This window comes from Trachypithecus francoisi, unplaced genomic scaffold, assembly GCF_009764315.1.
Source record: "Trachypithecus francoisi isolate TF-2019V2 unplaced genomic scaffold, Tfra_2.0 Lachesis_group10, whole genome shotgun sequence".
Lineage (NCBI taxonomy): Eukaryota > Metazoa > Chordata > Mammalia > Primates > Cercopithecidae > Trachypithecus > Trachypithecus francoisi.
The window spans coordinates 130,396,754-130,410,561 of NW_022681455.1; the positions used below are offsets into that span (position 1 = coordinate 130,396,754).

The window sequence follows — 13,808 nt, forward strand, 5'->3', positions numbered from 1 at the left end:
TCTTTGGTGCTGTATGGCCTTTGATGTGGCTCTGACCATTGCTTCTGGGGGCTGCTCAAGGATGAGTGGGTGGTTTAGGTTTTGAAGAAATCTTCAGGACACCTTGGGTTCTGGCCACAGAGTCTTAGGACTCTCTACAGTTTGGGTGAGGCGGATGGCTGTGCCGTGCGGGCGCAGCGTGAACACCGAGTTCTTCGTCCTGTGAGTCTGCGGCCTTCTCCGTGTTGACCAGGTGCCCTCCCAGGGGACCATGAGGAGGCTCAGAGGAGAGACCCCCGCCCGCTCCTGCCTCACGGAGCCCACATAGCCACCGAGGGCAATGTCGTTCGCTCTGCTGGGGTTGCCTTTCGCACTGAAGACAGAGACCACCTTTTTGAGTGACTTGAGCCCAAAGGCAAGCATATATCAAATGACCTTTTCCACATAACCTCTCTGTGCTATCATAAGAAGAGCTGCTTCCGCCCCCGGATTTGCTGAGGCCTGGGAATCCGCTGACTGAGGCCTCTTGTTGAGTTGTGCCAGCTCCGAACAAGTCCCTTTATGCAGAGCCACAGCTGTGCGCTCAGCCCCACCGAGGCCCCAGGCCAGGCTTTGTTGCTTCTGTTCAGGGAAGTGCGCGGGATGGGGCGGATGCTGATCCGGTCGTGGGAAATTCTCGCTGGGGAAGAGAAAAGCCCCAGCCTTGTTGGTTATGTCAGCCGGTCCGTGGCGGTGTCCTGTGGACCCCAGACCCCCCTGGGAGGGGTGTAAATCAGAGAGCACTGGAGGCTCCACTGGCTGTGGACGTCCAGTTCCCAGCTCCTGTGCTAGAAAGCAGTGATGGGGAGCGTCAGCACTGACCACACGTGGGAGCCGCATACGCCTAGCAGTTCACACAGGCCTCCCTTCAACATAGTCATCCCCTGGTGGCAGAAGCCGAGCCCTAACATGCAGCCACACACGGAAAATGCTGCTGTAAACATTTTATGCTTCGACTTTTTGTTCTGCAGAGACAGGGTCTCGTTCTGTCGCCCAGGCTGGAGTGTGGTGCCACCATCATAGCTCACTGCAGCCTCCGCCTCCTGCCTCAGCTTCCCGAGTAGCTGGGACCCGAGGCTTGAGCCACCTTGCCAGCCTCTGTTTTTTCAGTCTGTGAAAAATAAAGTCATCAGCACGTGCACCTGGCAGTGGTTACCGTGGGCTCTTTCAGGTCCAGGCTCCCAGTGTCTGGGCAGTGAATGAGGTCCTGGGAAGCCGGGGTCCTGGTCCTGGTCCCAGTGTGACCCGGGGATACCCCTACCTCTGTCTTTAATGTGGCAGTGCATGTATCAAGCACAGAGCCTTGGACTGCCTGCCAGGTGGGTAGATGGGCGCTGGCAGAGGGAGAAGCTGAGGCCCAGCAGAAGCTGGCCGTCTGACTCACAACTCACACTCGCCGACTGCCCCTGTACTCCTGTGGGAATTGCAAGCACTGCTGAGCCCTGGGTGGCACTGGTGTGACCAGGCTGGAGCGCAGAGAACCGCACTGGGGGTTCGGGTGTGTTCTTCAGCTCAGAAGCGTGGGCTCTGCCGGGAGCGGGATGGGGATGCAGCTTTTTTCCCCATTTTAGACGTCGGGTTGGAAGGGTGCGCTCAGGTGGGAGCAGCTGCTCTGGGTTGGGCGTTTCGTGCTGTCCTGGTGTGTTGAGACATCCCTCAAAGCACCAGTACCCTCCACCCCGACATAGCCAGGGGCATCCGCTGTCACCTGCTCTATGTGGAAGTCCTGTTGGTAAAATCTTGATAGGAGCCATTTAGAGAACACTGGGGGAAATTCCGCCAGGCTCAAGCCAGAATGGACAGTGAGCCTGGGGCATGGATGGACAGGAGGAGGCCTGGGCTTCTGGGCTCCCCAGGCGGGGAGGGGCCGGCAGTGTGACTTACTCCCACTTGAGTCAGCTCTTGGGCGCTTGCTCGTGGCCCAGAGGTGATGTTGCTGTCCTGCCCTCTGTCCTCTCAGAGGAAGTGGGTGCTGGTTCAGGGGTCTCAGGCTCTGAGCGGGAGAGCGGGGTCAGGTCTAGCTTCTGTCTGTGGCTTGCCGCCCGTGGTGCCGCCTCTGCCTGCCCTGCTGTCCTCCACATGCGCCTCCAACAGGGAATGGAAGGAGCCTCTGACCCAGAAACATCCCCAAAACTGTTGGGTCCTGCACAAGTTGGGAGCCTCTCGGGGGACCTGTCTGGGGCCCTCTGGGAAGTGAGGCTGTGGCAGCCGGTCCTTTATCCTCAGAGCTTGGTTGCTTGTGTTTTTGGACAATGTCTTAGGTCCCAGGGATGGTGGACCGGCAGGCAGCCCCGAGCACTGAGGATACTGTGGGAAACCCAGGCAGGAGCTAAGGGGTGGAGCTCAGGGCTTGGGGGCGCAGATCTTGAGGCCCGAGGGTGCATCTTCTCAGCGGGTGTGTTGACTGAGCTCTGAGTGTTTTCCAGGGCTCTGAACACAGCCCTTTTTTGGACATGTGGTTTACTTACTCTCTCTCCAGCTGTCCGTTGTCTTTTCACCCTCTAATGGGGAACAGCAAAAGCTGTTCATTTTGTTAAAGTTCAGTTTATCAATTTTTGCTTTTATAGATCTTGTTTTTACTGTGAAATCTAAGAACTGTTTGCCTGCCAGGTGTGATGGCTCACACCTGTAATCCTAGCACTTTGGGAGGCCTACGTGGGTGGATCACCTGAGGTCAAGAGTTCAAGACCAGCCTGACCAATATGGTGAGACCCCATCTCTTCTAAAAATACAAAATTAGCCGGGCATGGTGGCAGGCGCCTGTAATCCCAGCTACTTGGGAGGCTGAGGCAGGAGAATTGCTTGAACCCGGGAGGCAGAGGTTGCAGTGAGCCGAGATGGCACCATTGCACTCTAGTCTGGGCAAAAAGAGTGAAACTCTGTCTCAAACAAACAAACAATAAAAAGGAACTGTTTGCCTATTCCTAGATCCTAAAGATTTTCTCCTGTAGGTTTCTTTTTTCTTTTCTGTGAGACAGAGAGTCTTGCTCTGTCACCCAGGCTGGAGTGCAGTGGTTGATCTCAGCTCACCGCACCTCCGCCTCCGGGACTCAAGCCATCCTCCCACCTCAGCCTTCTGAGTAGCTGGGACCACAGGTGTGTGCACCAACATGTCCAGCTAATTAAAAAAAAAATTGGTGTTCAGCTGGGGTCCCACCTTGTTGCCTAGCCTGCTCTTGAACTCCTGGTTCCAATGATCTTTTCACCTCAGCTCTTCAAAGTGTTGGGAATACAGGTGTGAGCCTGGCCGCTCGTGGGTTTCCTTTTTTTTTTTTTTTTTTATTTTTTTTGAGACAGAGTCTGGCTCTGTCGCCCAGGCTGGAGTGCGGTGGCCGGATCTCAGCTCACTGCAAGCTCCGCCTCCCAGGTTCACGCCATTCTCCTGCCTCAGCCTCCCAAGTAGCTGGGACTACAGGTGCCCGCCTCATCGCCCGGCTAGTTTTTTTGTATTCTTTAGTAGAGACGGGGTTTCACCGTATTAGCCAGGATGGTCTCGATCTCCTGACCTTGTGATCCGCCCGTCTCGGCCTCCCAAAGTGCTGGGATTACAGGCTTGAGCCACCGCGCCCGGCCTCGTGGGTTTCTTATAGAAGTTTTAGATATAATCCATGATCTTAAGTTAACATCTGCATGAAGTGGGAGGTTTGGTCAGGTTCATTTTATGCCTGTGGAAAAGTGCTCCAGCCCCACTGGTCTGAAACGCTGTCTTCTCTCCACCAAGTTGTGCTTGCACCTTTGCCAGAGCTCAGGTGGGCGTGGGGGGTCTGTGCTGGCTCTGAGTCTATCCTTTCACACACACCTGGTGTCTCGCTTACATGAGACTTGATTCCTCCCACTTTGTTCTTTACCAGAATTGTTTCAGCTATTCCTTTGCCTTTTCCTGTAATTTTTAGAATAAGCTTGTTCCTATCTACCAAAGTATAAAGTATCTTGCCGGGATTTTGATAGGAACACACACCTCATAGGAGAGCTAGAGTAAAGAGCAGTGACTGGCTGTGATCTGGGCCATACATGTGATCCCAGCACTTTGCAGGGCTGAGTTGGAAGGATTACTTGAGCCCGGGAGTTTGAGACCAGCCTGAGCAACATAGTGAGATTCTGTCTCTAAAAAAATATAAAAATTAATGGCCGGGCGCGGTGGCTCAAGCCTGTAATCCCAGCACTTTGGGAGGCCCAGACGGGTGGATCACGAGGTCAGGAGATCGAGACCATCCTGGCTAACACGGTGAAACCCTGTCTCTACTAAAAAATACGAAAAACTAGCCGGGTGAGGTGGCGGGAGCCTGTAGTCCCAGCTACTCGGGAGGCTGAGGCAGGAGAATGGCGTGAACCCGGGAGGCGGAGGTTGCAGTGAGCCAAAACGAAACGTGTGCCCACCACATGACCCCATGTCCACCCTCCTGGGTGCTCATCCCAGGGAAACAAAGAGTTAGGCTCACACGAAATGCCTGCATGCCGTCACTGCCTGGGCGCCGATGCTCGTTTACCCGTAATAACTGAAACCCGGAAGTGACCCAGGTGCCATTCAGTGGCAGAGAGCTGAAACTGGTATACCCTTATCCTGGTGTTCTGCATAGCAGTAGAAGGAAACTTTCTTCCTGCAGCAACAAGGAAATGACGCCAAGTGAGAAGAGCCAGGCTTAGTATCGTGTGACTCCACTTGTACGAAATTGTCAAAATAACAAAATTCTGGGGATGGAGAACAGGTTAGTGGTTGTCAGCAGTTAGGGGAGGCCTGCAGGGAGGAGGGAGGCCTCTGAGGAGGGCAGTTCTGTGTCGTGATGGGAGACGTTGGTTACGCGAACGTGCATGTGATGCAAGTGTCCATCTATGTGGAGCACACAGGTGAGAGCACGTAGGAGTGGGGGTGTCTGAGCGAGGGCCTGGCGTTTCCATGTCAGTCTCCTGGCTTTGCCTTTGTTTTGCAGCTACTGAATATGCAGCTCCTGGGGGACCTGGGCCAAAGGACAGCTCTGTGCTGTTTTTTGCAATTTGTTGTGTATCTGTTACTGTTAGAATACAAAACTTAAAAAGCCAAACGAGGGATCCAGTCCCAGGAAGTCCATATCCTGACACCGCATGTGTCCCGCAGGGTGACCTGGCCAGACTCTGCTGAAGGCTGAGCTGTGCTTGAACCAGGCGCCGCCCCCTCTAGTGAGCTCGCACTGCACCTCCCTGGCCTGGCTGCTGTTTTCATTTTACCTTTTTTTCCTTTTTTTTTTTTTTTGAGATAGAGTCTCGCTCTGTCGCTCAGGCTGGAGTGCAGTGGTGCTATCTCGGCTCACTGCAAGCTCCGCCTCCCAGGTTCACGTCATTCTCCTGCCTCAGCGTCCCGAGTAGCTGGGACTGCAGGCGCCGCCACCTCGCCTGGCTAATATTTTTTGTATTTTTAGTAGAGACGGGGTTTCACCGTGTTAGCCAGGATGGTCTTGATCTCCTGACCTTGTGATCCGCCCGCCTCGGCCTCCCAAAGTGCTGGGATTACAGGGGTGAGCCACCGCGCCCGGCCGAGTCATCATCTTTAGGCACTGCCTTTGCCTTGGCGAGGTGGTTCTCTTCTGTCATCTCCCTTCTAGAAATGTAACTGGGACTCAGCATCCCAGCGTATCACATTCTGACTTGGGGAACCAGGGAGAATGGTTGTGTCTTTCAAAGTTCCTTTGAAATTCGGGAGTGATTTGATTTGCTTGGGAGTGGGGTGTGGCTTGGACTGAGCTGCTGTGCAGTCCTGGCGGCTACTGCTTAGTGAAACTCAGGACAGTAGCCCTGGAGAAGCTGGTCAGGCCCCTCCCCTCGGGCCCCTCAGAGCGTTCAGGTCCTGTCCTAAGAACACAGGGTTGCTGGAGACAGAGTCTCGCTCCATTGCCCAGACTGGAGTTCAGGGGCATGATCACAGCACACTGCAGCCTCCACCTCCTGGGTTCACAGTCCTCCCACCTTGGCCTCCCAACGTGCTGGGATTATTTAGGGTTTCTTTTTTTTTTTTTTTTTTTTGAGACGGAGTCTCACTCTGTCGCCGGGGCTGGAGTGCAGTGGCCGGATCTCAGCTCACTGCAAGCTCCGCCTCCCGGGTTCACGCCATTCTCCTGCCTCAGCCTCCCAGGTAGCTGGAACTACAGGCGCCCGCCACCTCGCCCGGCTAGTTTTTGTATTTTTAGTAGAGACGGGGTTTCACCGTGTTAGCCAGGATGGTCTCGATCTCCTGACCTCGTGATCTGCCCGTCTCGGCCTCCCAAAGTGCTGGGATTACAGGCTTGAGCCACCGCGCCCGGCCTATTTAGGGTTTCTTACATTAGTGACGGGAGATCCTGTTCTTACATTAGTCACGGGAGGTCTCATCGAATCTTTACTTTCAACACTGTTTATTGTGGACCTTTTCCTTTTTTTTTTTTTTTTTTTGAGAGTCTTGCCCTGTCGCCCAGGCTGGAGTGTAGTGACGCAATCTCGGTTCACTGTAACCTCCGTCTCCTGGTTCAAGTGATTCTCCTGCCTCAAACTCCCAAGTAGCTGGGATTACAGGCGCGCACCACACCCAGCTAATTTTTGTATTTTTAGTAGAGATGAGGTTTCACCATATTGGCAAGGATGGTCTTGAAACTCCTGACCTCAGGTGATCCACCCACGTAAACCTCCCAAAGTACTGGGATTACAGGCGTGAGCTACTGTGCGTTCCCGGCCACCAGTGGATTTTTTTTTTTTTTTAGGCGGAGTCTTGCCCTCTAGCCCAGGCTGGAGCGTAATTGCAATGGTGCCATCTCGGCTCACTGCAACCTCCGCCTTCCAGGTTTAGGCGATTCTCCTGCCTCAGCCTCCCGAGTAGCTGGGATTACAGGCGCCGCCACCACGGCTGGCTAATTTTTTGTATCTTTAGTAGAGATAGGGTTTCACCATCTTGGCCAGGCTGGTCTCGGACTCCTGGCCTCGTGATCCACCCGCCTCAGCCTCCCAAAGTGCTAGGATTACAGGTGTGAGCCACCGCGCCCAGCCAAGTGGATTCTTTGAAAGCAGACCCAAAGTTTTGAATCTTATATGCTCTGAGTACATTTGTTTAAATTCAGAGAAATATCACAACATCATAACACCTGAACGTCCTTAGAAGCATCCAGTCAGGTGTTCCCAGCAGCTTCATAAATCATTTCGCAGTTGATTTATTCACATCAGGGTCCAGTCAAGGTTCACAGACACCAGGAATGAGTGATCGTTTCTGGGCTCACTTTTAAATTATCCGATGACAAACCTCAAGCCTGAAACCCAGGGCTTAAGGCCAGGCGTTGAAGATAAAATGTTTCAAAGTCACAGCTTAAAGCTGAGTGTTAGCTAAAATGTAACAAAGTCACACTAATAATGATGGGGTTGTGGGGCGGCTGTGAGGACCGGCTCCCAGGTGACACCATGAGACAGAGAGACGCTCCAGGATGCCGTAGGAGCTCCAGGAGGGCCTTGGACAGTTCTGCCTCAGTAGCTAGCCCCAGGGATGGTGTTGCTGTTATCACTTGTCAAAATGGGGAAATTCCTGTTCCTCCTGGTGATGTTGGCTGGGAGCGATGGGGGAAGGATCGCGGCTCGTAGTACAGAAGGACTGGGTGTTCCTTTCTCTCTGGGCCTGGGGCGGGGAGGGTCCCTCTCCCTCCTGTATCCTGAAGGGGAACCTGCAGGGGAAATTTGTGTCAGGACCCTCACCCTCAGGGCCACTGTCTGTCCCTTCAGGAATGGGCACCACAGACCATGTCATTGTCCTGGCGTCCACGAACCGAGCTGACATTTTGGACGGTGCTCTGATGAGGCCAGGCCGACTGGACCGGCACGTCTTCATTGATCTTCCCACACTGCAGGTCAGAGCCAGGACCCCAGCCTCTCCCACTCCACCTGGGCCGCCCTCACTCCTTCTGGGTGGTCTGGCCTCTCCTCTAAGACAGTTCTTGGTGTGAAGCCTGTTGCTGTCCCGCAGGTGCTGGCACTGTCCAGCATGGCCCCCACATCGGCCGCGTGCCCCCAGCAGACCTGCCCACCTGCTGCACTCCCTGCTCAGGGCTTTACAGTTCTTTTCACCCGCTACTGGTTTTCCTTTTATCCTGGGTATCAGTCTGGTTTTTATAGCAAATCCTTTGAAACAAAATCCGGGAGGAAAAATCGTGGGAAACTTTATTCTTGTGCGGCATCATTTCCTTCCATCCAGAGCGTGGGTTCTGGAGGCGTGGACTGTGCAGCTGCCCTGAAATTGGGGTGGGAGTAGGAGTTCTGAGGCCTCTTTCCTGATCCCTCCTCTGTCACAGGGCTCTGGTTGGACGTTACACTTCCTGGCCAAAGGGCCTTGGTTGCTGCCCTGAGGGAGCAGGAGTTCAGCTCATGGAGGGGAGGGTTTGGAGAGAGGGCCTCAGGGTTTGCTGGTAGGTTCATGGTGTGTCACTGCAACCTGGGGAGCAGGGCTGGGCTCACACAGGCAGCTGCCCTGATGCCTCAGCCGGTGCTCGGCCTTTGTTGAGATGGAGAGTGAAGGGCAGAGCGGAAGCCCTTCCTGCTGGACACAGCTTCTCCAGGGGACACTGCTCCTCCAGGGAACAGTGGCTTCTCCAGGGGAGGGCGGCTCTCTTTTTTCTTCTTGATTTTTTCTTTTGATTTTTAGAGAAAGGGTGTTGCGCTGTCCCCCGGGCTGTAGTGCAGTGCTGCGATCACCACTCACTGCAGCCTCGACCTTCAGAGCTCAAGCTGAGGAGCTGGGACCGCGACGGGCGGGCACCATCGTGGCGGCTAATTTTTAATGGGAGCTCACTGTGTTGCCAAGGCTGGTGTCAAACCCCTGGCCTCAAGTGATCCCCACCCACCTTGGCTTCCAAGAGCGTTCTTTTTCTTTTTTTTTTTTTTTGAGACAGAGTCTCACTCTATCCCGCAGGCTGGAGTGCAGCGGCGCAGTCTCAGCTCACTGCCACCTCTGTCTCCTAGCTTTAAGTGATTCTCCAGCCTCAGCCTCCCGAGTAGCTGGGATTACAGGCGTGCACCACCACACCTGGCTAATTTTGTATTTTAGTAGGGACGGGATTTCACCATGTCGGCCAGGCTGCCCCCGTCGGCCTCCTAATGTGCTAGGATTATAGGTGTGAGCCACCGGACCCGGCCATCCGAGAGCGTTCTGTTCATGTTTAAAATGCTGCTCATGGCCAGGCATGGTGGCTCACGCCTGTAATCCCAGCACATTGGGAGGCCGAGGCGGGTGGATCACTTGAAGCCAGGAGTTCGAGACCAGCCTGGCCAAGTTTGCAAAACCCTGTCTCTACTAAAAATACAAAACTCAGTCAGGCGTGATGGCACACACCTGTAATCCCAGCCACTTGGGAAGCTGAGGCTTGCCCTCAGGGCAGGCGCGTCTGGGACCCCCCCTCTCTCCCCGCAGACAAACATGCAGCGCCTGCGGCAGTAACTGGGCATGAGCCCAACGGTCTGTCCTCCTCCCCTGGTTCTGGCAGGAGAGGCGGGAGATTTTTGAGCAGCACCTGAAGAGCCTGAAGCTGACCCAGTCCAGCAGCTTTTACTCCCAGCGTCTGGCAGAGCTGACACCAGGGTTCAGTGGTACGTGTCCCCCCGGCCCCACGCAGCCGGGCAGCACCACGCCCTGTTCAGTGGTACGTTCCCCCCCGCAGCCGGGGCAGCGTCACGCCCTGTTCAGTGGTACGTTCCCCCCCGCAGCCGGGGCAGCAGCATCACGCCCTGTTCAGTGGTACGTTCCCCCCCCCCCCCCCCGCAGCCGGGGCAGCGTCACGCCCTGAGGGCCGGTGGTCTCACCTGTGCACACCACGTCGAGGCCTCCCGTGTAGGGTGGGCGCTGCCTTGTCTGGGGGCCCTGCTCAGTACAGGCCTGGGTGGGAGCTGGTGTGCATGTAGGATGGCAGGAGGTCAAGACGGCACCCGCACTCCTTCCTCTGCCCCAGGGGTGGAAAAGCAGAGACTGTGCTTGACTCCAGAGATAGAGATAGTGCCGGCACGTTTCCTTCCACACAGTGACCAGTCATCCCGGCGTTTCCTGTCAGACCCGGGGTCAGAGGACGCAGTGCCGGCAAAGCCGCCTCCCGCTGACCCTCACAGTCTCTGTCAAGTTGTAGAAATAGAAATCATACATCAAGACGCTTTTTTCTGCGTGGCTCACATTTTAAAACTTAATGTAAACAAAACTCCCTTTTATTGAGATGAACTTCCCCTTTGATTGTTTGTTAAGATCTTTCACTAGAATTTTGTGGATACTGAGAGCCTTTAATTTCTTTGCCATCAATGCCCACGAGCTGTTAGGTGGAATCTCACAAGATGGGGTGTGGAACTGCCCTTGGGAGGAGAGAGACGGGTGTCAGGGTGGACGGAGCTTGGCGGTTCTGTGTCTAGTCTGTGAAATGGCCTCAGTGGAACATGGTTGCAGTGCCTGCCACTCCCCACCTCTGCTGCTGGTGCTGGCTCCCCTCGCCTCTCTCCCACACGCTCTCAGCAGCACTCTTGCTTCTTGGTCTCTTTTCCCTCTTTGTTCTTCCTTTTAATTAATTACTTATTTATTTTGAGACAGAGTCCTGCTCTGTCACCCAGACTGGAGTGCAGTGGTGTGATCTTGGCTAACTGCAGCCTCTGCCTCCTGGATTCAACCAATTCTCCTGCCTCAACCTCCAGAGTAGCTGGGATTATAGGCATGCACTACCACGCCCGGCTAATTTTTATATTTTTAGTAGAGATGGGGTTTCACCGTGTTGGCCAGGCTGGTCTCCAACTCCTGACCTCAGGTGATCCGCCTGCCTCAGCCTCCCAAAGTGCTGGTATTACAGGCGTGAACCACCGTGCCCGGCCATCTTTGTTCTTCCTTGAGGGCCCCTTCCTCCTCCTAAGCCCTGATAGAGAGCAGAACCCCACCCCACTGTGCCCTGGCTGTCGTTTGTGTTGGCAGGGGCTGACATCGCCAACATCTGCAACGAGGCTGCCCTGCACGCTGCGCGGGAGGGACACGCTTCTGTGCACACGCTCAACTTCGAATACGCCGTGGAGCGCGTCCTCGCAGGTACAGGGGCGCCCTGGTGAAGGCCGTTCTTAGCAGGGCTTGAACCCCAGAAATACCCAGGCAGGTATTTAGAGATGAGGTGGATGGAGCCAGATCCAGGCCTGGGTGTCCTGTGATTTAGTGGCCGGGAACCATCACACGCGTTGCGTTTCAGTTCTGTGTAACTCATGTCTTTATGATGCCATGTACTGTTCCTTAAAGTATCACAGACTTACCTAAGAGTAGACACTCATCCTACCAAAATATAAAAATGCCTTGCCAAAGAAAATGAAAAAAAAAATAAAAAGTTCCCCTCCAAAAATAAAAATAACGAAATAAAAACTAAAAATGCCTTACCAGCCTGGGTGTGGTGGGCTCAGCCTAGCCCCGGCCCCATGGGGGCTGAGCTCCAACTGCTGACTGTGGGCCGGAGGGCTGCTGCTGCCCGCGGCCATGGAGGGACAGCTGTGCCTTCAGTGCAGTAGGGGCTCTGCGGACAGGCGTGGATCTGCTGCGCGACCTCTGGCGAAACTCATGGCTCCGACTCTCCGTAGGAACAGGAGATGAGTTTTGGTGCTGGGTGGGCTGGCCGCCTCTGACTGCCATTCTGCGGCTGCTCAGTGTGGGGTCTGCGACGTCTGTGAGGAGAGCAGGACTAAACTGGGAATCGGAGCTGCTGGAGGTTTCTGTAACTATGATGGCAACAACCAGATGTGATCAGTCATCTCATGGAATGGAGTTCAGACCCACAGTGTCAATCTGAGACACAGTGAACGTTTGAAAAGGGAAGTGGTGGCTGGGCGTGGTGGCTCACGCCTGTAATCCCAGCACTTTGGGAGGCCGAGACGGGTGGATCACGAGGTCAGGAGATCAAGACCATCCTGGCTAACACGGTGAAACCCCGTCTCTACTAAAAAATACAAAAAACTAGCCGGGCGAGGTGGCGGGCGCCTGTAGTCCCAGCTACTGGGGAGGCTAAGGGAGGAGAATGGCGTAAACCCAGGAGGCGGAGCTTGCAGTAAGCTGAGATCTGGCCATTACACCCCAGCCTGGGTGACAGAGCGAGACTCCGTCTCAATAAAAAAAAAAAGAAAAGGGAAGTGGTTCTTGCCCCAGGTATTTGAGGAGCATGAGCCTCCCTTGCGAGCTGTCCCTGCGAGAACCGAGTTCCCTCACCCTCAATCTGAGTGAATTCCTAGCAAACATGCCTCTGGCAGGTCCCCAGGGCTTCAGCTTGGAAAGGCGGTGGATCCCTGCAGAGGAGTGGGGCCAGCCACTGTGCCAGACACTGCAAAACACGCCTGGCTTCTCCCCGACCGCCCCACGGGTCTGGAGGACTGGCGCTGCCTGTGTCTTACCAAAATGTATTTTTGGTAACCATTTACTTTTATGTGGAAATTGATAAGCTTTTGATAATAGTAGCAAAGCAGGAAGGACTGAGTGGGAACTACAGGCCACTTGAAAGAAAATACAGCCAGGGCAAGGTGTGGCGGCTCATGCCTGTAAGCCCAGCTCTCTGGGAGACCAAGGCAGGAGGATGGCTTAAGCCCAGGAGGTTGAGGCTACAGAGAGCTGTGATCACACCACTGCAGTTCAGCCTGGATAACGGAGCGAGACCCCTGACTCCAGGAGAAGAAAGAAAAATACTAACAGTACACCATTTCCCGTGTGTGATGCAGAGTGGGTCCTCTGTGTTCATCTTTAGAGTGGACAGCCTGAGTCTTGAGAGCCCGCAGCAGTTTGAACTGGGGTCCAGTGCCTGGTGGCCGGCAGTCCTGTACTCAGGGGAGATGAAGGTTATCCTGCACCCTCCAAGGGATGCATCTTTGACCCAGTGGACAGCTTAATGTCCATCCGAAGTCCAGGAGTCCCTCCAGGAAACTTGCTTACACTGGCAGACGTCCCATGGCTCCTGTCTGATTCACGTCCAGGTTATGCCTGCCTGACCATTGCTCTGGTGCTGGGGCCTGTCCTGTGTCCCCCACATGCCTGAGAAAACCCAGCCTGGGCAGCCCCTGGTTCTTCCTTGTGGAAGGTGCAAATTCAGGCCCCACCACGATAGGAAACACATTCAAAGGCTTACTACGCACAGATCCTGGGCAGGGAGGGCGCCAGGAGTGGGGAGGGCCATCCTCCACCCCCAGATCCCATGAGGCAGAAGTGAAGGGTCAGGCAGAGGGAAGAGAGAGCGTGTGGTAACGAGCTGTACACACAGGGAATGGGGAGTAGTCAGTGCAGTTCACAGTCAAATGCCAGAATGGTCTGATTAAAGGAAGTGCAGGGAGCACGGGGAGCCCAGGCTCCTGGGTGGAGAGATGCCCCTAAGTGCCCATCTCTGGCCACTGGCATGGGCGGTTGAGCATGGTGTCCTCATGGTACCCAGGCTGCAGGCTTGGCCGTGCCATCCCTGTTGAAATGAGCTTGTCCCTCCTGGTGTCGACAGCCTGCCCGCACTTGTCCATACTAGAAACACACTCGTTTGTTTTCAGGTAAGCCTGTCTTGTATGCCTTGTGGTCTCGTGCCTTTATACGTAGTCCTGTAGCCGGCTCTGGTTGGAGTAATTCATCGGCCACAGCCAGTGTGTCTTAGGATTTAAAGCCTTACAGTAAAGTGGTGGTGGAAGGTTCCAGTAGCACGATGTACTTGAGTGCTCAGGACCACGAGCTGATTCAAGTTGTACAAAATGGAGACTTACAGATGTGTGGAAAATGTGAGACAGGAAATGAAGCCTCACCAGTAAGCTGAACAGGGGAAGTTTAATCAAACATTTGTCCCTGGCTGGGC

General features: G+C 54.6%; 1 protein-coding gene across 4 annotated transcripts in view; it reads left to right on the forward strand.

Moving 5' to 3' along the window:
• The window catches only part of SPG7 (SPG7 matrix AAA peptidase subunit, paraplegin), a 54,863-nt gene that overhangs the window by 31,675 nt on the left and 9,380 nt on the right, over positions 1–13,808 (forward strand). For all 4 annotated transcript variants that reach the window (XR_004439094.1, XR_004439095.1, XM_033219379.1 and 1 more), the window contains exons 10-12: positions 7,726–7,850; positions 9,480–9,582; positions 10,934–11,044. Coding sequence is in view for 2 of the 4 variants with exons in the window: in XM_033219379.1 (XP_033075270.1) it covers positions 7,726–7,850; positions 9,480–9,582; positions 10,934–11,044 (339 nt within the window). In the remaining 2 variants the exon portion in view is untranslated. The remainder of the gene's footprint in view (positions 1–7,725; positions 7,851–9,479; positions 9,583–10,933; positions 11,045–13,808) is intronic.